At 45.1% G+C, this 21,641-nt stretch overlaps 1 protein-coding gene across 1 annotated transcript in view; it reads left to right on the forward strand.

Annotated features, from left to right (window-relative positions):
- The first annotated feature begins 1,771 nt into the window (after positions 1-1,771).
- The window catches only part of VWA5B2 (von Willebrand factor A domain containing 5B2), a 43,287-nt gene continuing 23,417 nt past the window's right edge, over positions 1,772-21,641 (forward strand). The window contains exons 1-9 of the mRNA XM_015823627.1: positions 1,772-1,910; positions 3,541-3,702; positions 5,897-6,116; positions 9,752-9,906; positions 12,516-12,647; positions 13,587-13,711; positions 15,899-16,075; positions 18,979-19,089; positions 20,678-20,880. Of these exons, the coding sequence (XP_015679113.1) occupies positions 1,772-1,910; positions 3,541-3,702; positions 5,897-6,116; positions 9,752-9,906; positions 12,516-12,647; positions 13,587-13,711; positions 15,899-16,075; positions 18,979-19,089; positions 20,678-20,880 (1,424 nt within the window). The remainder of the gene's footprint in view (positions 1,911-3,540; positions 3,703-5,896; positions 6,117-9,751; positions 9,907-12,515; positions 12,648-13,586; positions 13,712-15,898; positions 16,076-18,978; positions 19,090-20,677; positions 20,881-21,641) is intronic.

A 21,641-nucleotide genomic window follows, 5' to 3' on the forward strand; every position in this document is an offset into this window, starting at 1 on the left:
AATAGTTACTTCCTGAATAACATTTTCCCCTTTGTAGGCAGCTTGGCTAGCTATCAAAAGACCCACTAGAGACACAACTGGCATGGGAAAAATGTTGAAAACATGGATTGTCACATTTTCTCAGGTGGCCCATGCCATTATATTCCCACAGAACAGTGGTTCCCAACCTTTTCTCTACCCCGTACGCCTAGAATGCTTCTGATATATTCTCGCACCCCTTACAAAAGTGGAAAAAGGAATTATGCACATACACTGTAATTTTGAAACTTCTAAACCCAAGTTTTTGCACCCCCTGGAATACCGTCCCGCACCCCTGGTTGGGAACCCCTGCCATAGAAGGACACTTTTCACCCTGTTCCATTCCTCAGTTCCATAGAACAGCCTGGAATCATCTAGAACAGCGTTTCTCAAGCTCAGCAGCTTAAAGATGTGTGGACTTCAACTCCCAGAATTCCCCAGCCACCCCCCCATGCCCCGCCCAGAAAGAAAGAACAATGAAACTCTCAAGCAGCTTGGCTTATTCCTGCAGAATAGAAGGGGGAAATGGCATCATCATCATCATCATCATCATCATCATCATAATAATAGTAAAGTTGGAAGGGACCTTGAAGGTCATCTAGTCCAACCCCCTGCTCAGACAGGAAATCCTATACCATTTCGGACAAATGGCTGTCCAGTCTCTTCTTAAAAACTTCCAGTGTTGGAGCATTCACAGCTTCTGGAGGCAGGTTGTTCCACTGGTTAATTGTTCTGACTGTCAGGAAGTTTCTCCTTAGTTCTAGCTTGCTTCTCTCCTAGCACGCAATCCTAGCTGGGACTGGGGGGCCATGGCGCCAATGGGGATCCAGCTTTCCCTGCTTGGGGTGGCCTTTGGCTTGCTGGGTGTGGGCATGCTTTACCACCTCTACTCAAGCTTGCTAGCTGGCTGCTTCGCCTCCTTTATAATGGGTGGGGCTGCCGTTCCGGGTGGCGGCGGCCTAATGGACCTGCGCGTGCCCACAGAGAGGACTGTGAGTGTCGCCTCTGGCACGTGTGCCATAGGTTCGCCACCATTGCTCTGTGCCTTTGTACTTTATGGCCAGACTAAGAAACTAATGGAAGAAACACGCTTGTTGTCTTTGCTTGTTGTGTTAAAAGGGGGCTGCAAAGCCTTCCAAGTAGCAGGATTTCTTAAGATGCCTGAGGTTCAGAAGCAGGAAGAGATGTCAAGTGCTAACTTTTTGACATGGGCAAATGGGTCTTCCCAAAGCTCCAAAGTCTTCATCTCACAATCTTGCAACAGGAAAAACTTTTGTTATGTGTCAGCAACATCACAGCTGAGTTGGAAGAAATTTGGCTCAGATTACCGACACCCACTGATGCTGTGGGATCACAAACATCTGGAGCTGCTTTCCAGATGGCCCAGAACCCTCATGTGGAAGTTCCCAAATTGTTTTGCCATTTCATTAATGGCTTGAAATAAAGCTCAATTACATCCTGTTTTCATCTAGATCAGGGGTGTCAAACTGCTGGTCCGCGGGCCGGATGCATCATGGCGAAACTGCGCCCACTCCATTGCCGGCAATGGCAAAAAAGTCATGATACGTGCGACACGTCACGTGACGTTGCGAGTTTGACACCCCTGATCTAGATCCACTCTGAATGACAGCTGCCTCCATTTTTAAATCAATTCTCAACTCTGGGGGTTAGATTCACCAGGCATTCCCTGTGTCCTTTGCCTTTTTCTCATCTAACTGCAGAAATTGAGAACCCTTCGTTTGACCCAAAGACCATGCCAGGGTTGTACTGCTTGCCTTCTTGGACTGCCCTTCCTCTACAGAGCTCATGTGTGAAGGCCTGTGCCAATGGCTATACCTTGGGCATCACTGCCAACCTTACTTACATCAATCTGGAGCAGCAACCTGTGGAAGGTGAGGGTTGTTGTTTTTTTTTTTTTAGTGTTCCAAAGCTATTTATTTTATTTTGGAAAATTTATATAGCCGCCTACTTGCTCACAGTGACTCTAGATGGCTTGCAGAAGATAAAAATGCAACGTAGGAGGAATAAAAATAATAAAATAATAACCTCCTCCTTGGCGACAACACACACTCATTCAGCCATTTAATGGGCTCCATCCCATTTGGGTTCCCCAGGCCTGCTGGCAAAACCACATCTTCAGGGTGTCAGCGTGGGGGCCAGTCTAATTTCTGGAGGGATGATATTCCAGAGGGAGGGAGCCACCATGGAGAAGGCCCTTTTTCTGGGTCCTGCCAGATGTACTTCCCTAGGGGACAGGACCCACAACATTTGTTGCCTCCCTGCTCTAGTGGGTTGGGTGGATGTGACCGGCAAGAGGCACCCCCTCAGATAACCTGGTCCCAAGCCATGAAGGGCTTTAAAGGTGACAACCAACACCTTACAAAACAATGTTATATAAGCATAGTTTATATGTTACATTCCTGGTTTTAATGGACTGGGTACTGATTCTTCAGCTATTCCTGCAGGAGCAGGTAAATAACTTCTAGTGCCAGGAACATAATATATAGCAGATCTAAGCATAATGTCATATGTCTGATTAACGAAACACTAAAAAGGACTTTCAGGCATATTTTCTCCTAAAAGCATTTATTAATGTTACAGATACGTCAGCACAATATGGAGGAATGCTTAGATCTGCTTCTCTTCCGTACGGATAACATTCCAAACATTGTCCACTCCCTTATTGTAGGGTCATGGTTCACATCTTCCAATCAACTTGGAAGATGTGATTTACTTCCGGTTTCTTTCTCCCGGACTATCCTTATGCTCCTCCCTCTTTCCTGGTTGCTGGTTTAACTATATAAATACCAGACAGTTCTGCACATTGTCAAAGCAAGAATATACAGTATTTGCAGCGTTGACAAGTGGGGACTTATAGCAATAGGACTTAGATTTATATATCACTCCATAGTGCTTTACAGCAGTCCCTGAGTAGTTTGCAGTGTCAGCATATTTGCCCCCAACCATCTGGGTCCTCATTTTACTGACCTCGGACGGATGGAAGGCTGAGGTAACCTTGAGCTGGTCAGGATCGAACTCCTGGCAATCAGCAGTTTTAGCCTGCAATACTGCATTCTAGCCACTACTAGCCAATACTGCATTCTAGCCACTACTCCACCACTACTCTTTATAGGGTAGTTCTCTACATGTAGCAGAAGTATGGTTTCCATCATCCTTCACTTTGTCCAAGCTGGTCATTAACAACATCAGACCTGATCTCTATCAACTTCCAACCTCCATAATTTCCATCCTGGATGCTCCCAAGAAGGTATGCCTCCAGTGGAGGTCATCGGCTATCTCTTCAGTATTATTCACAATAAGAAGGTATGTAAGATTAACGCGTGTCTCAACTCCGGCAACGTTAAGACGGGTGGACTTCAACTCTCAGAATTCTCTAGCCAGAATGGCTGGCTGGAGAATTCTGGGAGTTGAAGTCTACCCAACTTAAAGAGGCCAAGGTTGAGAAATGCTGATGTTAAGGGGTGCACAGTCAGTTTATATTACCTGGTTTCTTTGGCACAGGAGTATTCGTCTATCCCTTGGAGGAGACCGAGGTGGTCTCAAGCTTTGAAGCAAAGACAGGAAACAGGACCTCCACCTTCCAGATCCAGACCCGGCCTCCAGTGGATGATTGCTGCCTTGACTGTAACATGAATTGCAACCAGCCGCTCCGCTGCAGTAATGGTTGGTGGGGGTCATATTGCTCTAAGAGAGCTCTGTACCCAGAACTTCTGAAAAGAATAGTCAGATGGGGCTTGAACCTGGCTCTGGATGGACTCCCCAAAGCATTTTCTTGACATGGAAAGGTCCCGAAAGGTGACTTTTCTCCGTATAAAGAACGATAGGGCCCTGGTTCTAAGAGCACCAGATTTTAGCAATCCACTAGAGAGGCAGAATAGAGGGGATAGCGAGTTATGAGCAAAGCACAAATCTCAAGGCCTTCGTGAACACAGATCAACATGCATTGTTCTCTTAGTCAAAGCACACTTCTTAAGCACTGCATCTGTACCAACCTCTCTCAAATAGATTCCACAAAATTCCAGGATTCGTGAAAAGTCATGGGGGCTCTGCAGAAAATTATGGTTGGGGAAAAAAAATAAACGTTCTTTTAAATTTTGCTCACCACATAACATAAGCTGTAGGCACTGTATACATTTGTTGAATGATGAGTGTAGTGTAGTGTAATGTAGTGTAGTGTGTAGACTAGACTGGACTAGGACTAGGACTAGGCTTAGAATAAGAATGGGAATGGAATTGGAATAGAATAGAATAAGAATAGAATGGAGTATGGAATGGAATATAGAATATAGAATTTTATGCAGGGCTTCCCTGAGATCTACAGATTATTTCAAGAGTTCCTTCAGGGCAATGTTTCTCGACCTTGACAACTCTTAAGATGTCTGGACTTCAACTCCCAGAATTCCTGAGCCAGCCATGTTGAGGGGAAAGGGAGAGGCTTCCAAGCTGAGCCATGCTGGCTCAGGAATTCTGGGAGTTGAAGTCCACGAGTCATAAAAGAACCAAGGTTGCCTACCCCTGGTATAGTGTTTCCTGCCTGAACGGGGTTGGACTAGATGACCTCCAGGGCAATTTTTCTCGACCTTGACAACTCTTAAGACGTCTGGACTTCAACTTGCAGAATTCAGTATCCTGAATGTCCCATAGGAGTGCCATGAGGCTTAGTGATGATCCATTAGGGGTGACTGAGTGGTTTATTCCTATTGAGCAGGCAGAGGTTACTGCAAAGACTGTAGAAAGAATACAAGGCAGCAGATGGTTTTGGGGTTGGCATACTCTGAGGAAGGTGAGAGCCATACCAGAGGTTCAACCAAACCAGACAAATCTCTATCAGAATTCTGGGAGTTGAAGTCCAGACATCTTAAGAGTTTCCAAGGTAGAGAAACACTGCTCCAGGGTAAAAGAAAGGGTGATCTATGCTATAGGGCAGTGATGGCGAGTGGGTGTGGCCCTCTTGGCGGGCGCAGCTACAGTGGGCTTGGCAGACTGGGTGGGCGTGACCACTGAATGGGTGTGGCTGCAGTAGTCATGGCATATTGGGTGGGCACAGTCGGGGTGGGCGTGGCCACCTTGATGTTGCTTATGGGGAGGGACAACTGTGGGAGCCGAGCAGGGTTGGGGGAGATCCAGGGGGCCTCTGGCAGGTGGGATGGTGGGCTCCCCAATGGCAGCCCCAAGCTGGCTGGCCTTAGGCCAGTGATGGCAAACTTTTAGAGACCACGTGTGCTGGGGCGATGGCGCGTGCTCACAGAGAGGGCTCTGCGTGCCACCTCTGGCACACGTGCCATAGGTTTGGCACCACTGCTATAGGGCATGGGGCTCCAAACCTGGCAACTTTAAGACTTGTGGACTTCAACTCCCAGAATTCCTCAATCAGCGTAGCTTAAGTCGTACTATAGGGCAGGGATCTTCAAACTTGGCCCTTTTATGACTTGTGGACTTCAACTCCCAGAATTCCTCAGGCAGCGTGCACGCTGGCTGAGGGATTCTGGGAGTTGAAGTCCACAAGTCATAAAAGGGCCAGGTTTGAAGACCCCTCTGTAGTTTGAAGACCCCTCTGTAGGACCCCTCTGATAACATTGGTTTAAGTGACTCTGTTGAAAGACAGGTTTTTTTAAACGGTATCCTCTGTGCTCAAGGGGATATTTGCCCCTCACTCTTTAACTATTCTGGGCAACGTTTTCAGTAAGATAAAATGACTTCAACACCTGTATTAAAATCTCGCCACTCGAATGGCCGTGGTCAAATAAGGAGAGGAAGAAAGTGCGCAACGATTCCCGTTTCCTCTATGCAGATCATAGAGAGTGGCTCTTTTTTCCGACGCTGGATATTGGTTAACTACTTCCTCTCTTCTACCCAGGACATTTGATCCTTGATGGAGACCAGGCCCGGTCTACTTTCGTCGTCAGCGCAGGCCTGATTGAGCCCTCAGCAACACTGACTGTGCTCTTCACCAGCAGCCGGGAGCTGGCAACCCTGCCCAACGGTGGCATGCATGTCTTCTTCCCATCTGTACTCACGCCTTTAGTTGTAGCCGTGCCTGAAAGTGAAAGCGAAACGGGAAGCTTGTGTGACGACAGGTTGGGCCTATGGTGATTTTCATGGCTTTCATGGTATTTGGAGACACGTTGAAGGGCTTGGGAGGAATAAAAATTCAACCTCCGAGGAGGTTGGAAGAGAAAGCAAGTTTTATTAAAGCTTTTGCAAAAGCGGTGGAACTCTTGGTAACGGCAGATCCCAGAGTCCACACCCGAATCAGTTTCTGCATAGGTTTTTATACCGTGTCCTGTGCTTCACGCCACATCCTTCCAAAGGGAGCCCAGTTGATAGGTTTAAATTGGTCACATGCTTTCCGACCGCCTAGCAACCATTACAATTACCAGACCCTCCAGTTATTAGATCAAAAAAGCCCTCCTTTTTCTGTAGCATGATTTGTAACATCTTGCTAACTCAGGGTATAGCTCGTCTATGAGATGAATTTCCACCCATACTGAATAATTGCAATTATAAAGGATTTATGTCTTCCCTTGTTTGTCTATAAGGATGCCTGCTTTGCATCTAGAAGCTATGTGTGTAAAAGAGTTCATGCTTCAGTTAAACATGGCTGCACTTTGGTAATAATAATAATAATAATAATAATAATAATAATAATAATAATAATAATAATAATAATAATAATAATAATAATAATAAACAATAACAACAACAATAAAGTTGGAAAGGATCATGGAGATCATCAAGTCCAACCCCCTGCTCAGGCAGGAAACCCTATATCATTTCAGACAAATGGCTGTCCAGTCTCTTCTTAAAAACTTCCAGGGTTGGAGCATTCACCGCTTCTGGAGGCAGGTTGTTCCACTGGTTAATTGTTCTAACTGTCAGGAAATTTCTCTTTAGTTCTAGGTTGCTTCTCTCCTTGATGAGTTTCCATCCGTTGCTTCTTGTCCTGCCTTCAGGCGCTTTGGAAAATAGCTTGACTCCCTCTTCTTTGGGGCAGCCCCTGAGATACTGGAACACTGCTATCATGTCCGTCCTCGTCCTTCTCTTCATTAAACTAGACATACCCAATTCCAGTAATCGTTCCTTATATGTTTTAGCCTCCAGACCTCTAATGATTTTTGTTGCTCATAGTTATACTTTGTTGCTCATAGTTATACTTTAAAATACTAATTCTAGGCAGTTTTTATAAAGAATAAACCTTATATAAATGAATAATACGTTATTTATAAGCTATGTGCTATTCTACAATAGTGTGGACTATTCTAAAAGTATACTTTAAGTCAGTGTATGTAGTTTCTCTCTATTCCTCCAGCTTTCTATATCTCCTTTCCTAAAAATACCTTAGCTAAGTGCCTCTATATGCCTATTCCTTGAACAGAAATGGAAAATTACAACATGTACATTTCTTGTGTACCTCACAAGCTTAAGATTATTAAGAGCCAGAAAATTACTATGGCAGTCATAGAGAAAAAAGAGTTAAAGTATCTCCCCACATCTTAGCTAGTTTGGAAAGCTCTTTCAACAGTTTTGAGTAAGCCATATGTGTGCTACGGCTCCACTTTTGATGTCCAAGCTTAAGTCTCCACTCATACAATTCACTGTTACTTTCAACCTGAGGCTCAAAGTCATTTGAATGAGCCATAGTGGAGGGGGAATGTGTGACTGCTTCCTGCAGAGTGAACAAATAGAGACCTTGGGGAATGTGAGTCAGCCAGTAAGGCAAACACCCTATGCAGTGTTTCTCAACCTTGGCATCTTTAAGATGTGTGGACTTCAACTCTGAGAATTACCCAGCCACCTTTGCGACTCCTAGACCTTCTCTTTGTTAGACTAGACCTACCCAGTTCCTGCAACTGTTCTTCATATAACAGAATAGTTGGAAGGGACCTTGGAGGTCTTCTAGTCCAACCCCCTGCTCAGGCAGGAAACCCTATGCCATTTCAGACAAATGGTTGTCCAATGTCTTCTTAAAAACCTCCAGTGTTGGAGCACCCACAACTTCTGAAGGCAAGCCCTTCCACTGATTAATTGTTCTGTCAGGAAATTTCTCCTTAGTTCTAGGTTGCTTCTCTCCTTCATTAGTTTCCATCCATTGCTTCTTGCCCTGCCTTCAGGTGCTTTGGAGAATAGCTTCACTCCCTCTTCTTTGTGGTAGCCCCTGAGATATTGGAAGACTGCTATCATGTCCCCCCTCGTCCTTCTCTTCGTTAAACTAGACATACCCAATTCCAGCAACTGTTCCTTATATGTTTTAGCCTCCAGTCCCCTGATCATCTTTGTTGCTCTTCTCTGTACTCTTTCTAGAGTCTCAACATCTTTTTTACATCGTGGTGACCAAAACTGGATTTAGTGGTGACCAAAACTGGATTCCAAGTTATATGAAATTTTAACAAATACTATTGTAACTAATAGTACTACAAATAACAACAGACCGTCCCATTGACCCTTTGGGGGTCAATATTGACCTCTTTGGGGAGCTCTCCTCTGTGCGGACTCCATGCATCCAGTAGGGAGGAAATTTTGATTACCAAGTAAGAACAAAACATCAAGGAAAGAAGAGAGTGACGAGGGAATGAGCGAAATATTATAAGCACAATACCAAAAAAATATAAGCACGAGCATGTTTAAGTGAGGAGTATTAATATTTAGTTCTCCCACCTGTCTTTTTTTAACGGAGCTTGTAAAAAAACCAAACTTCTAGCCTTGTAAGAGATGTCTGACCTTTATGTTACAACGGGTATATTTTCTTAATCTGCAGACTTGTTCTTAAATATTTTTGTTCACCTCCCCAAATCTCTATAAAATTTCGTCATACGGTCAGGTTGACATGTTAAATATTGGTTATGTGAACCTTAACTCTAAAACACTGTAAAGAAAGCTTCCTGTAGAATTCCCCCCCCCCCTCAGACAAATGTTATATGTAATGGTTTCAAGCCCAGATTTACTTCAGATAATACCTCTCCAGGTTTTCCCCCCTGTAATTTTCACAATATTGAAATCAACGTAAATGGGTAAGTATGTGGTTTAAACAATAAAACTCTTCTGGTGACATTCATTTCAAAAAGCCCTTCCTTCCTTCCTTCCTTCCTTCCTTCCTTCCTTCCTTCCTTCCTTCCTTCCTTCCTTCCTTCCTTCCTTCCTTCCTTCCTTCCTTATGTCATGGTTCCAACAGATGAAACTCTTCAAAAGAACTTCGAGGCATGGTTTACCTTAAAGAAACTTTTATTCGAGAAACAAAGTATCGGCACTACATAGTTGAAACCAAAAACTAAATTCCCCTCCCCTGGGTACAAAGTAACAAAGCACAATTCCCTCCTCCAATAAACAGTCGTAAATCACATTCCGCAATTAGCTTGAAACGCAGGCTTTCTCCCCAGCTCTCCAGCCGACAAAACTCTATCGACTCTGGGCCCAATGACCTTGGGTTCCTACGGCTGAGTTATTATTGTTATGACTAGCTGGACTCTCATTCACATTCCCCCTCCCAGCATCAACGAACTCTAAAAGCAATAGAGGAAAATGGCTGCATTTCCATCTGTTGTCAAAGCAAGAGCATCGGATGTTAGCAGCGTTGACACCTTTCTTTCTCCCACCCCAAGAAAAATAACTTCTGAAGAGGCCTAGAAATATGTCTTATCTCCTAACAATCATTTCTAAGTTTCACAGGACAAGTGGGATGTGGCAGTCAGCAGTGTCGCTTTTTCTTCTGCTTCAGCTCCACGAGTTGTTTTGGCTCTGCTAGTCTGAAGAGTGACCCGTCTTTTTGTACGCCTCCCAAGGAGCCCGACATCTTCAGAGGTGACGTTTACAATCCCTTCCCCTATGAGTTCAGCTTCGAGATGTTGGTTAATGGACCCTGTTTGCTGGCAGGTAGGAAATGGCGTTTGTTCTCCTCTGGTTCTTGGGACACATCTGCAAAGAGATTAGGAAAACGGTTAGCATTACCCTTGAGGACGTTGGTTCCTGGTGGTCTCCCGTCCAGATTTTAACCAGGTCCAGTCCTGAATTTTAATCAGTGTACAGGTAGTTCTCGACTTACAAAGTTCATTTAGTGGCAGTTCAAAGTTACAACCCTAAAAAAAGAGACTTAGGGCCATTTTTCTCACTCACAATCCTTGCAGCATCTCCATGGTTACATGATCAGAATTCATACACTTGGCAACTGACTCATATTTATAACGGTTGCAGTGTCCCAGGGTCAAGTGATCACCTTTTGACTTTGCTTGTCAGAAGGAATATTCTCTAGGAATATTTTTTATTGGCCAAGTGTGATTGGCATTTGTCTCCGGTGCATCAGCTCTCAGTCTACATACCATAAGCAAAGTGGTAAGTCATAGATCATAAACCATATAATCACAAAATCATAAGATACAAACAAGTGATAAATCATAAGATACCCATAGGAGAAGGTAGTAGGAAAGATTGGAAGGTGAGAAGGATAATAACAATACAGCCCTACTACATGGCTAAATATCTTTAGTCATAAGACAGTGTTGTGGGAATTAGGCAAAAAGGGATCACGTGCCCTGATCCCAGGACAGGGCAACTATCATAAATGTGAGGCAGATGCCAAGCATCTGAATTTTGATCGCATGACCATGGGGATGCTGCAACGGTCGTAAAGAATGAAAAACGGTCATGAGTCAGTTTTTTCAGTGCTGTTGTAACTTCGAACTGTCGCTAATAAATGAAAGGTTGTAAACCGAGGACTATATCTTGTGGAAGATCTATGGAGTAGCTCATTCAAAATGGGAGAGAAGAGAAAAGACTTCTTTTTCATAAGCGGGATTTATTTTTTTTTTTTTTAAAAAGCTTCATTGCTGAGTCTGTAGTATCTCATGAAAGGATGATCTATGCAGGGGAGAAAGAAGCAAGGAAAGAAAGGATGTGGAAGCCACGCCTGTGAGTTCGGAACAAATATTTCAGACTTAGAAAGAAGTAATCCCATTAGGAATTGGCTTGAGTCCCAGGTCTTTGAAAGATGCTGCCTTTGTGGTCTCACCGGGCTTCAATTTAATCAAAACGGACTGTACTCCTGGACTAAGGAAAGGCTTTTTGGTGGATTGAACCTAAAATGTAAAAAAAACAAAAAACCCCGCAATGTTGGCTTGAGAATTTATCCCATACCATGAAAACGCTGTAAATTAGCTGGTTTATTATTACCAGTATTGTAGTAACATTTTTGATACGTACAAATCAACCCTTGTGCAGTTGTATGAATCAAGTGTCGCTCATGGAGTAACTGAAGAGTGACTATTTTCCACCTGATAGTTAAAATGGCTCACGGGTTAAATTGACACTGAGCTTGTCAGCTGGAGAGCTGCACCGGGTTTGAGACCCAGTGCAATGGCGTGAGCTCCCGTTATTTGCTCCGTCTCCTGCCCACTTAGCAGATCGAAAGCATGCAAATGCGACTGTCATGGTTCCGACAGATGAAACTCTTCAAAGACCTTCGAGGCATTGTTTACCTTAAAGAATCTTTATTGGAGTAGCATAGCATCGGCACTAACGTAGTCGAAGCCAAAAACTGGATTCCCCTCCCCTGAGCCCATAGTATCAAAGCACAATTCCCTCCTCCAATTAACAGTCATAAATCACGTTCTCCAATTAGTTTGAAATACAGGCTTTCCCTTCATTTCTCCAGCCCTCCATTTCTTATCATCTCTTATTTCAATAACCTTGGCTCATACACTAAGTCCAGTGTTATTATGCCTATCTAAACTCTCATGCACAATCCCCCCCCCAGCATCATCTAACTCCGTGGTGGCGAATCTATGGCACGGGTGCCAGAGGCGGCCCTCAGAGCCCTCTCTGTGGGCACGCGCGCCGTCGCCCCAGTCCTAGACTTTCAGCTGGGTTTTATAAACCCTTTTCACTTTAGCCATGTACAAAAACAAAAATTTCAATCAATCAATCAATTTCAACTTCTCGCAGGAAAAAAAAAAGATCTCGCAAAGTTGCAATTGATTGATTGAACTTTTTAGTCCCACCCAGTCTGCTGTTACCACTGCAGCCACGCCCACCCAATGGGCCACGCCCACCCAATTGGCTACAGCCACCCAATTGGCCACACCCAGACAATGGGACATACCCACCCAGCACCCGACGATACATAAATGGGTTTCGGGTTGCAGTTTGGGCACTCGGTCTCTAAAAGGTTCGCCATCAGTGATCTAACTCTTGTCAAAGCAAACACATCCGATGTTAGCAGCGTTGACAGCGAATAGATTAATAGGTACCACTTTGGTGGGAAGGTAACAGCGTTCTGTGCCCCTATGGCGTATAGCCATGTTGGCCACATGACTATGGAAAATGTCTTTGGACAATGCTAGTACCTTCAGCCCAAAAAATGGAGACGAGCACTGTGCCTTAGAGTCGGATCCAACTCAGAGGGAAACCTTTACCTTTTTTTTGTTTTCAAGTACGTGACATCTCGGCAAGTCAATATTTCTCTTTCTTCTCTCCCTTCATTCCTGCAGGACTAGAAAGCCCTTCTCATGCCCTTCGAGCTGATGCAAATCCATACGCCAGTTCCGCATCAACGATATGCATTACCTTGGCAGATAAGCACCGTTACGACAAGAATCTGGAAATCATCTTGCATCCTTCGGGTGAGAAGATCCCTCAAAGCCAGGGGTCTAAACAAGGTCCTGGGGTATAGCAACTAAGGCAGCGCTTCCCAAGCCTTTTCCTTCATTAGCCAAAATCACTTATCAGAAAGTCTTACTAGATGTAAAAAGACGTAAAAAAGAGGTTGAGACTCTAGAAAGAGTACAGAGAAGAGCAACAAAGATGATTAGGGGACTGGAGGCTAAAGCATATAAGGAACGGTTGCTGGAATTGGGTATGTCTAGTTTAATGAAGAGAAGGACGAGGGGGGACATGATAGCAGTGTTCCAGTATCTCAGGGGCTGCCACAAAGAAGAGGGAGTCAAGCTCTTCTCCAAAGCACCTGAAGGCAGGACAAGAAGCAATGGATGGAAACTAATCAAGAAGAGAAGCAACCTAGAACTAAGGAGAAACTTCCTGACCGTTAGAACAATTAACCAGTGGAACAACCTGCCTCCAGAAGCGGTGAATGCTCCAACACTGGAAGTTTTTAAGAAGAGACTGGACAGCCAAATAAGGAGAAATTTCCTGATAGTTAGAACAATCAACCAGTGGAACCGCTTTTCTCCAGAAGTTGTGGGTATTCCATCACTGGAGTTTTTTAAGAAGAGATTGGACAGCCATTTTCTGAAATGGTATAGGGTAGGGGTAGGCAATCTTGGGTCTTTTATGACTCGTGGACTTCAACTCCCAGAATTCCTGAGCCAGCCATGCTGAGGGGAAAGGGAGAGGTTTTCAAGCTAAGCCATGCTGGCTCAGGAATTCTGGGAGTTGAAGTCCACGAATCATAAAAGAGCCCAGGTTGCCTACCCCTGGTATAGGGTCCCCTGCTTGATCAGTGGGTTGGATCAGAAGATCTCCAAGGTCCCGTCCAACTCTTTTATTCTGATACTTCTGAATTATTCTGACGGTTGTGTATCTTCCTCCCTTTTTCCCTGAAGAACCTCATCATCCCCACCTAATCATTGAAGATGGTGCCATGACTTATCATGAATATGAGGCACACATAAGGAACCGCTGGGATTATGCACGGATTGCCAAGAAGGACAGCGATGGAGAGAGACAGGTAAGTGCCTTGTCCAGGCCATGTACAGTTAGTGTAAAGATAGATTTGAATGATAAGGACACACTAGCAATCCCTTAGATGAGGTACTTTCATGTGGGATGTTTGTTCAGCTCCAATTCCCATTCTCGTCTTCACCTGTGATCAGAGTTGAGCTGATTTATTTCCGGCATTTATTTCAACACAGTGATGAAAAAATTTCCTGAAGCAGAGCTATACACGTTTCCTCACAATTGTGCAGGCCGTCCTCGTCTTACAACAGTTCTTTTAGTGACCGTTCAAAGTTACAACAGCCCTGAAAAAAGTGACTTATCATCATTTTAAGACCACTGCAACATTCCCAGGATCACCATGATCAAAATTCAGAGGCTTGGCAACTGATTCATATTTCTGACAGTCACGGTGCCCCAGGGTCACGTGATCCCCTTTTGCGATCTGTTGACAAGCAAAGTCAAGGGGGAAGCCTGATTCACTTAACCTTGTGTCATGGTTCTGACAGATGAAACTCTTCAAAAGAACTTCGAGGCATTGTTTACCTTAAAGAATCTTTTATTCGAGAAACAACATATCGGCACTACATAGTCGAAACAAAAAACTAAATTCCCCTCCCCTGGATACAAAGCAACAAAGCACAATTCCCTCCTCCAATAAACAGTCATAAATCACATTCCCCAATTAGCTTGAAGCGCAGGCTTTCTCCCCAGCTCTCCAGCCCGCCAAAACTCTATCAACTCTGGGCCCAATGACCTTGGGTTCCCACGGCTGAGTTATTATTGTTATGACTAGCTGGACTCTCATCCACATTCCCCCTCCCAGCATCAACTAACTCTAAAAGCAATAGAGGAAAATGGCTGCATTTCCATCTATTGTCAAAGCAAGAACGTCCGATGTTAGCAGCGTTGACACTGTGTTACTAACTTAACAACCGCAGTAATTCACCTAACAACCAAGGCAAGAAAGGTCATAAGTGGGACAAAACTCACTTAAGAAATGTCTTGCTTAGCAAAAGGAATTTTGAGCCCAGTTGTAGTCGTAAGTCCAGGACTACCTGCCTTTGAAGCAAAGGGTGAAGATGCGGTTTTTTTCCCTTAAGGCTTTTGAGACTTATCAATTTTGCTGTAGTGTATCTAGTGCTCTCATTATGGATTGCTGGTTAACTACTGATTCTCAGGCTGCGTTTCTGTGACTGCAGATACTTTTAATATCGATTGCATTTTGCAATTTTAACATCTCTTTTGGAGTAATCTAAAAATACCGCGGACAGCCAAAGTTTCCTTACGATGAAAAACTCCTTCCCCCCCCATATCTAATCTAGCTTTTTCTCTAGCACGTTAGATGAAAATGTTTTCCCTTCAGAATGATTACAGGTAGTTCTCGACTTACAGCCACAACAGAGCCCCAAATTTCTGTTGCTAAGCCAGGCAGTGGCGCAACATTTTACAAACTTTTTTCCCCCGTGGTTGTTAAGCGAATCGCTGCATTGTTAAGTGAGTCGTGCAATCGTTAAGCCAAATCGGGCTTCCCCCTTTGGCTTTGTTTGTCGGAAGATGGCTGGATAGGCTACAAATGGCGATCACAATGACCCCAGGACAGTGCAACCATCATAAGTACATGCCAGTTGCCAAGTGCCCAAAGTTTGATTATGTGACCACGGGGATGCTGCAGTGGTCGTGTGAAAAATGGCCGTAAGTCGCATTTTTCAGTGCTGTTGTAGCTTCGAGTAGTCACTAAACAAACGGTTGTAAGTGAAGGATTACCTGTATTTAGTTCCATCTAGGGATAGGTCTTTCAATGCCCGCTACCCATGATAGATAAATGGTGGAGCCTCTATTTCAGGGGTCTTCAAACTTGGCAACTTTAAGGCTTGTGGACTTCAACTCCCAGAATTCCTCAGCCAGCGAGGAATTCTGGGAGTTGAAGTCCACAAGTCTTAAAGTAGCCAAGTTTGAAGGCCACTGCTCTATTTTAATGTAAATACAACTCCCCAAAGAAGTTGGTGGAAAGAAAGAGGCTTACTTAAAAACCTCCGAGAGGCAAATGGAAACATGCTCGGCTAGATGGACTTTCCCTGATGCAACCATCAAGAGATTTGGATCCTTCACAGCTGGCCAGAGGTGTCCATCTCAGCGGGGGAAAAAAAATCCCAGATTTTAAGACCGCCTTTACGGAACTTCTTTTCTCTGCTCCTAGATTGCCTTTGTCCAGAAGAGATTCCACAAAGACATTTTCTACAATCCTGTCCTGATGCTGAATTTCTGCCCCAGGATAAGCAGTGTTTCTACTGACATCCAGACGGTGACCAGGGAGATCTTCTTCCTCATTGACCAGACAGGAAGCGCAAGTGGCCCCAGCATCGATGGGATCAAAGTAAATGGAATCTTGCATTAGTGGCCTTTTAGAGAGCCCAGACCGTTGGATAAAGACACCCTTGAGTTGAGTTCAACCCAACTCCATGACTCTATCCAGGCAGTTCTCTTAACAGATTCGTAGAAGTGATTTCCCATTGCCTTTCTGGAATGAGTTAGTCTAAGTCAGTGATGGCAAACCTTTTAGAGACCGAGTGCCCCAAAACTGGCCCCGCCCCCACTCCATCCCCTGCCCCGCCCCCACTCCGCCCCCCATCTCCCACCCCGCCTGCCCGCAGGGCCACTCACCGCCTCCAGGGCCCACTGCAGATCGCCCAGGCAGCCCAGCAACGCTATGGTGGTCACGCCCTGTGCCCGCGCCCTGCAGCATCAACTGCACGATGGGGTTTAAGGGCAGACTCTTGTCTACGCTGTCTGGCTGCCATGTCCTCGGCTGCGCTGCTCCACGTGGGCCACACTCAGGGGCGACTCTCCTTCAGGGGGGCTGCTGGAGAGGAGGGGGTCGCGGGGAGAGGTGAGGCTGGGGCAATGGCACGTGTGCCCACAGAGAGGGCTCCAAGTGCCGCCTCTGGCACCCGTGCCATAGGTTCGCCAACACTGGTCTAAGTTCATTGCCTGGCATTCTTTAATATGATTATTCCCCAGCGCGTACTTAACAGTTTGCCCCTTGTGTCACATTACAGTTACCACTTAATGACAACTTTTAGAAGTTGTCTTGTTGGAGTAAGGAAAATGTCCCAGATGGACAATTTTAGACATTTTTTTTTAAATACTAACTACGATGGGGTTTTTTTTTCTAACTCAAAAGTAAGCATGAAGGACTTAATCTGGATTGTGAATTTTGTGGTCCCAATGTTAATGTGAAGAGCAAGGTCAATTTTCCTTAGAGTTGAGCCTCACATTCAGTTTTCTTAGCCTCAGTGCAGAAGTGATTTGCCACTGCTGTCTTCCATGATGTTTCTTTTTTTCAGCACATCTGCCTGGCCTAGGTTTTTCTGAAAAGCTCACCTTCAGTTGCTAGCCAGGTTTGGCCTTACCTGGCCTTATGAGGTGAATGAAGCAAGGCAGCTGGATACTGCCACGTGATGTGGATTTTTTAAAAAAATAATTTTATTTTTTCCTTTTATTTTTTATCTCCCTCATTGTTCTGAGAAAGCACTTGCAATGGGCTTGGTCACCTCCTAGAGTTGCTCTCGTGAAATGGGCAGTTCTAGAAATTGAAATAAATAAATAAAGTAAGGGCTAGAAAATGAGGACTGCATAGCAGTGATGGGAGACCTCCGTTCTGTTCCTTAAGGAGCTTAGATACAGAGAAGAGCAACAAAGATGATTAGGGGACTGGAGGCTAAAACACATAAGGAACGGCTGCTGGAATTGGGTATGTCTAGTTTAATGAAGAGAAGGACGAGGGGGGACATGATAGCAGTATTTCAATATCTCAGGGGCTGCCCCAAAGAAGAGGGAGTCAAGCTATTTTCCAAGGCGCCTGAAGGCAGGACAAGAAGCAATGAATGGAAACTGATCAAGGAGAGAAGCAAGCTAGAACTAAGGAGAAACTTCCTGACAGTTAGAACAATTAACCAGTGGAACAACCTGCCTCCAGAAGCGGTGAATGCTCCAACACTGGAAGTTTTTAAGAAGAGACTGGACAGCCATTTGTCCGAAATGGTGTAGGGTTTCCTGCCTGAGCAGGGGGTTGGACTTGATGACCTCCAAGGTCCCTTCCGACTTTATTTATTTATTTATTTATTTATTTATCTGTTGTTGTTGTTGTTGTTGTTGTTGTTGTTGTTATTATTATTATTATTATTATTATTATTATTATTGGGTGACTTTGAGAATTCTTATTTCTCAGCCTTCTTCTGTGCCCAGATCAAACTTTAGACTGCCAAAATGAAGCCACCTTCCTGGTTTGACCGTCGGCCAAAAACAAACCGTTTTCGGTACATGTTTCTGGTTAACCAACATACCATGCATGGCAGATCTGCTTCTCTCGGCATTCACTCGGTGTGTGGCTATCCGCTAACAGCTTCCACTTGAGCAGATTGGTCCTACACTTAAGTGCTCCAATCTCCAACTTGTCCAAGGTCCTCAAAGTAGTATAAGGGAGTCGGACCTTCAGCCAGATCCTCTTTTAATGTTATTCCTCGTTCAATGGCCTTCTCCTGCCATCTTTTAATTCAATTTCTCAGACTAAGAGCCAGAATGGTTTACTGATGAAGGTGCTGGACTATGAACGGGGAGACCCAGGTTCAAGTCCTCCCTTAGCTACAGAAGCTCTCTAAGGACTTTGGGCCAGTCTCCACCCCGGCCCAAGTGAAAGTGTAGTGAAGTGGTGAAAGTGAATTGGTACCAGGAAGCTCCAGGTCTCCCCTCAGCCACAGAAGTCTCTGAGTGGCTTTGGACTCGTTGCTTCCTTTCAGCCCTGCCTCCTTCACGTAGTTGTCATGGTGGGGATAAGTGTGTGCTATAGAACCTAACAATAACAGAATAACAGACTTAGAAGGGACCTTGGAGGTCTCCTAGTCCAACCCCCTGTTCAAGCAGGAGACCCTATACTATTTCAGACAAATGGTTGCCCAGCTTCTTCTTAAAAACCTCCAGTGATGGAACACCCACAACTCCAAGAGGCAAGTCATTCCATTGATTAATTGTTCTAGCTGTCAGAACGTTCCTCCTTAGTTCTAGGTTGCTTCTCTCCTTGATTAGTTTCCACCCGTTGCTTCTTGTCCTGCCTTCAGGCGCTTTGGAGAATAGCCTGACTCCCTCTTCTTTGGGGCAGCCCCTGAGATATTGGAAGACTGCTATCCTGTCGCCCCCATCATGCCATCTTTTGCACCCGGAGGAAAGGCAAGAAATACATCCACATGGTAACCTTGACCTTCTCTCCCTTTTCCTGTGCAGAATGCTCTGCTGGTGGCCATGAAGAGCCTTCCTTCCAGCAGCTTGTTGAATGTGGCGGGCTTTGGCCCCAACATCAGACCGGCCTTCAAGACGAGCAAGCCTTGTAATAATGTGAGTACCCTCTCCAAGCTGGCAGAACCATTCCGGGGCTGAGCTGGGAATCTGTGCAGAATTCGGTGTGTGTTCCAGGAGACCCTGGTTTGGCCAATTACTGCTGGCTTTGCTACCCTTTACAGCAGGGGTCTTCAAACTTGGCCCTTTTACGACTGGTGGACTTCAACTCCCAGAATTCCTCAGCCAGGCACGGGTGCCTGGCTGAGGAATTCTGGGAGCTGAAGTCCACAAGTCATAAAAGGGCCAAGTTTGAAGACCCCTGCTTTACAGGAAGAACGTTCGGCCCCATTGCAGATCTTCTCTCTCAGCCATTCTGATCACCTATTGATCAACCCTTTGATAAGGATAACCAAGTCTTGTGGGTAACTTTGAATTCTGTGCCTGGTAAATTGAATTCACCGAGTTGGCCAAAGGGTAAAAATAGCCTAGCTGGTCTTCATTTATTTTGAAACTAGCTGTACCCGGCCATGCGTTGCTGTGGCTCAGTCTGGTTAAATGGAAAAGAAGTGTGTTGCTTTTACGTCCAACAGATGGCACTGTTTTTCAAAAAAAGCATGTTTTTACCTGTCACAGGTGTGACATCTATATAATAGTAGGTATATGTATATAAAAACACGCGCGTATTCGAATGCAACGTGTCAAAATTTCAAAGCAATCGGTGAAGAACTTTCGGAGATTTAAGATTTTGAACAAACAAACATTTACATTTTTATTTATATAGATGAGCGGGTCTAGCAATGGGCTAGAATGCAAGGCGTGAAAAATCTGTCCTATGATCCCTGGGAATGCCTATTAATTTATTCACAACCGGCCTTTCCGAGATCATTGTTTGTGTGCAGGTACTCCTTAACAACCATTCATTTAGCGATCATGTCAAGTTACTACGGCACTAAAAAAGGAACATGAGGCTGGTCCACATGCTTACCACCGTGGCAGCATCAGTACGGTCACATGATCAAAATTCACATTTGGCACTTGACATGTATTTAAAGTGGTTGCAGCGTCCAGGGGTCATGTGATCACCATTTGTGATCTGCCCTATGCAGTGGTGTTCAAATAGCTGAACAACCGGTTCTCTTATTGGATGCAGGCCTGGGCCTCCGAGGCCTAGAACGGACTTCCGGAAGTGGCATCATGCATTTCCGGTGGGCCGTTCTAGTCCTCCTCCAGGCCTCCAATGCCTAGAACGGAGTTCCGGAAGTGGTATCCATGCACTTCCGGTGGGCCATTCTAGACCTGGGAGGCCTCCAAGGCCTAGACTGGACTTTCAGAAGCCAGCCAGTTCTCCGAATTCAGGTAAATTTAGCTATCGGTTCTCCCGAACCGGTGTGAACCGTCTGAATCCCACCACTGCATACACCTTGAACCGCCATGCCCTCAGAGACCACAAATGCCCCAATGAAGAAGGGCAGTCACTGTCTGCAAACAGTGTTACCTGTCCTACTTTATTGCAAAAAAAAAATGTGAATAGCTCCTTAGGTTAGGCTGAGGAATTCTGGGAGTTGAAGTCCACAAGTCATAGAAGGGCCATGTTTGAAGACCCCTGCGTTAGATTGTCTCTGTAAACTGCTCTCTATCTCCCCAGGACATCCTTAGGCTGGCCTGCGAATATATTCAGAAGCTACGGGCTGATGTGAGCGGGACCAGCCTCCTTGCTGCTCTGAACTGGAGTTTGGGACAGCCTCTCCACCGCGGATATCCACGGCAGCTCTTTATCTTGATGGATTCCAGCGTAGAAAACCCAGGCAAGGTTATTGAGCTAGTCCGGAGACAAGCAAGCACGGTCAGGTATGAAGTAATACGAACCGGCCACAAACGTTAGGCTTTTCTGTTCCCAGGCTGTAAATTTATCTACCCAGATGTCTGGCCCTAGAATCACCTCGAGGGAGAGAAATTTCCATATTGTGAGGTTTAAGCCAACAGATACCTGCCGCAAACAACTCACCTGGAGTTCAAAATAAACCACACTGAAAACTTGTAGGACCAATTTTGCAGACACTGAGGCGGGACCTCCCCCCTCCCATGTAAGGGTAGAATGGAGTACACTTTCAAACCGGAAAGGGGATCACAGTAGCATCGCCCAAATGATGTGGCGCATGCCACTGTTGTCCATTGCATAACACAGCTGTCCCAAATGATACAATCTGCGTCATTTGCGTGATGAGACATATCTAGGGGACTGGAGGCTAAAACATATGAAAACAGTGGCAGGGATCGAGTATGTCCAGTTTAAGAAGAAGAAGGATCAGGGGTGACATGATAGCAGCCTTCCAATATTTGAAGGGCTGCCACAAAGAAGAGGGAGTCAAGCTATTCTCCAAAGCACCTGAAGGCAGGAGAAGATGCAACGGATGGAAACTAATCAAGGAGAGAAGCAACCTAGAACTAAGGAGAAACTTCTTGACAGTTAGAACAATTAATCAGTGGAACCTCTTGACTTTGGAAGTTGCAGGTGCTCCATTACTGGAGGTTTTAAAGAAGAGATTGGACAGCCATTTGTCTGGAATGTTATAGCGCAGTGATGGTGAACCTTTTAGAGACCGAGTGCC

Source organism: Protobothrops mucrosquamatus, unplaced genomic scaffold (genome assembly GCF_001527695.2).
Source record: "Protobothrops mucrosquamatus isolate PMUCROS unplaced genomic scaffold, P.Mucros_1.0 scaffold1931, whole genome shotgun sequence".
Classification (NCBI taxonomy): domain Eukaryota; kingdom Metazoa; phylum Chordata; class Lepidosauria; order Squamata; family Viperidae; genus Protobothrops; species Protobothrops mucrosquamatus.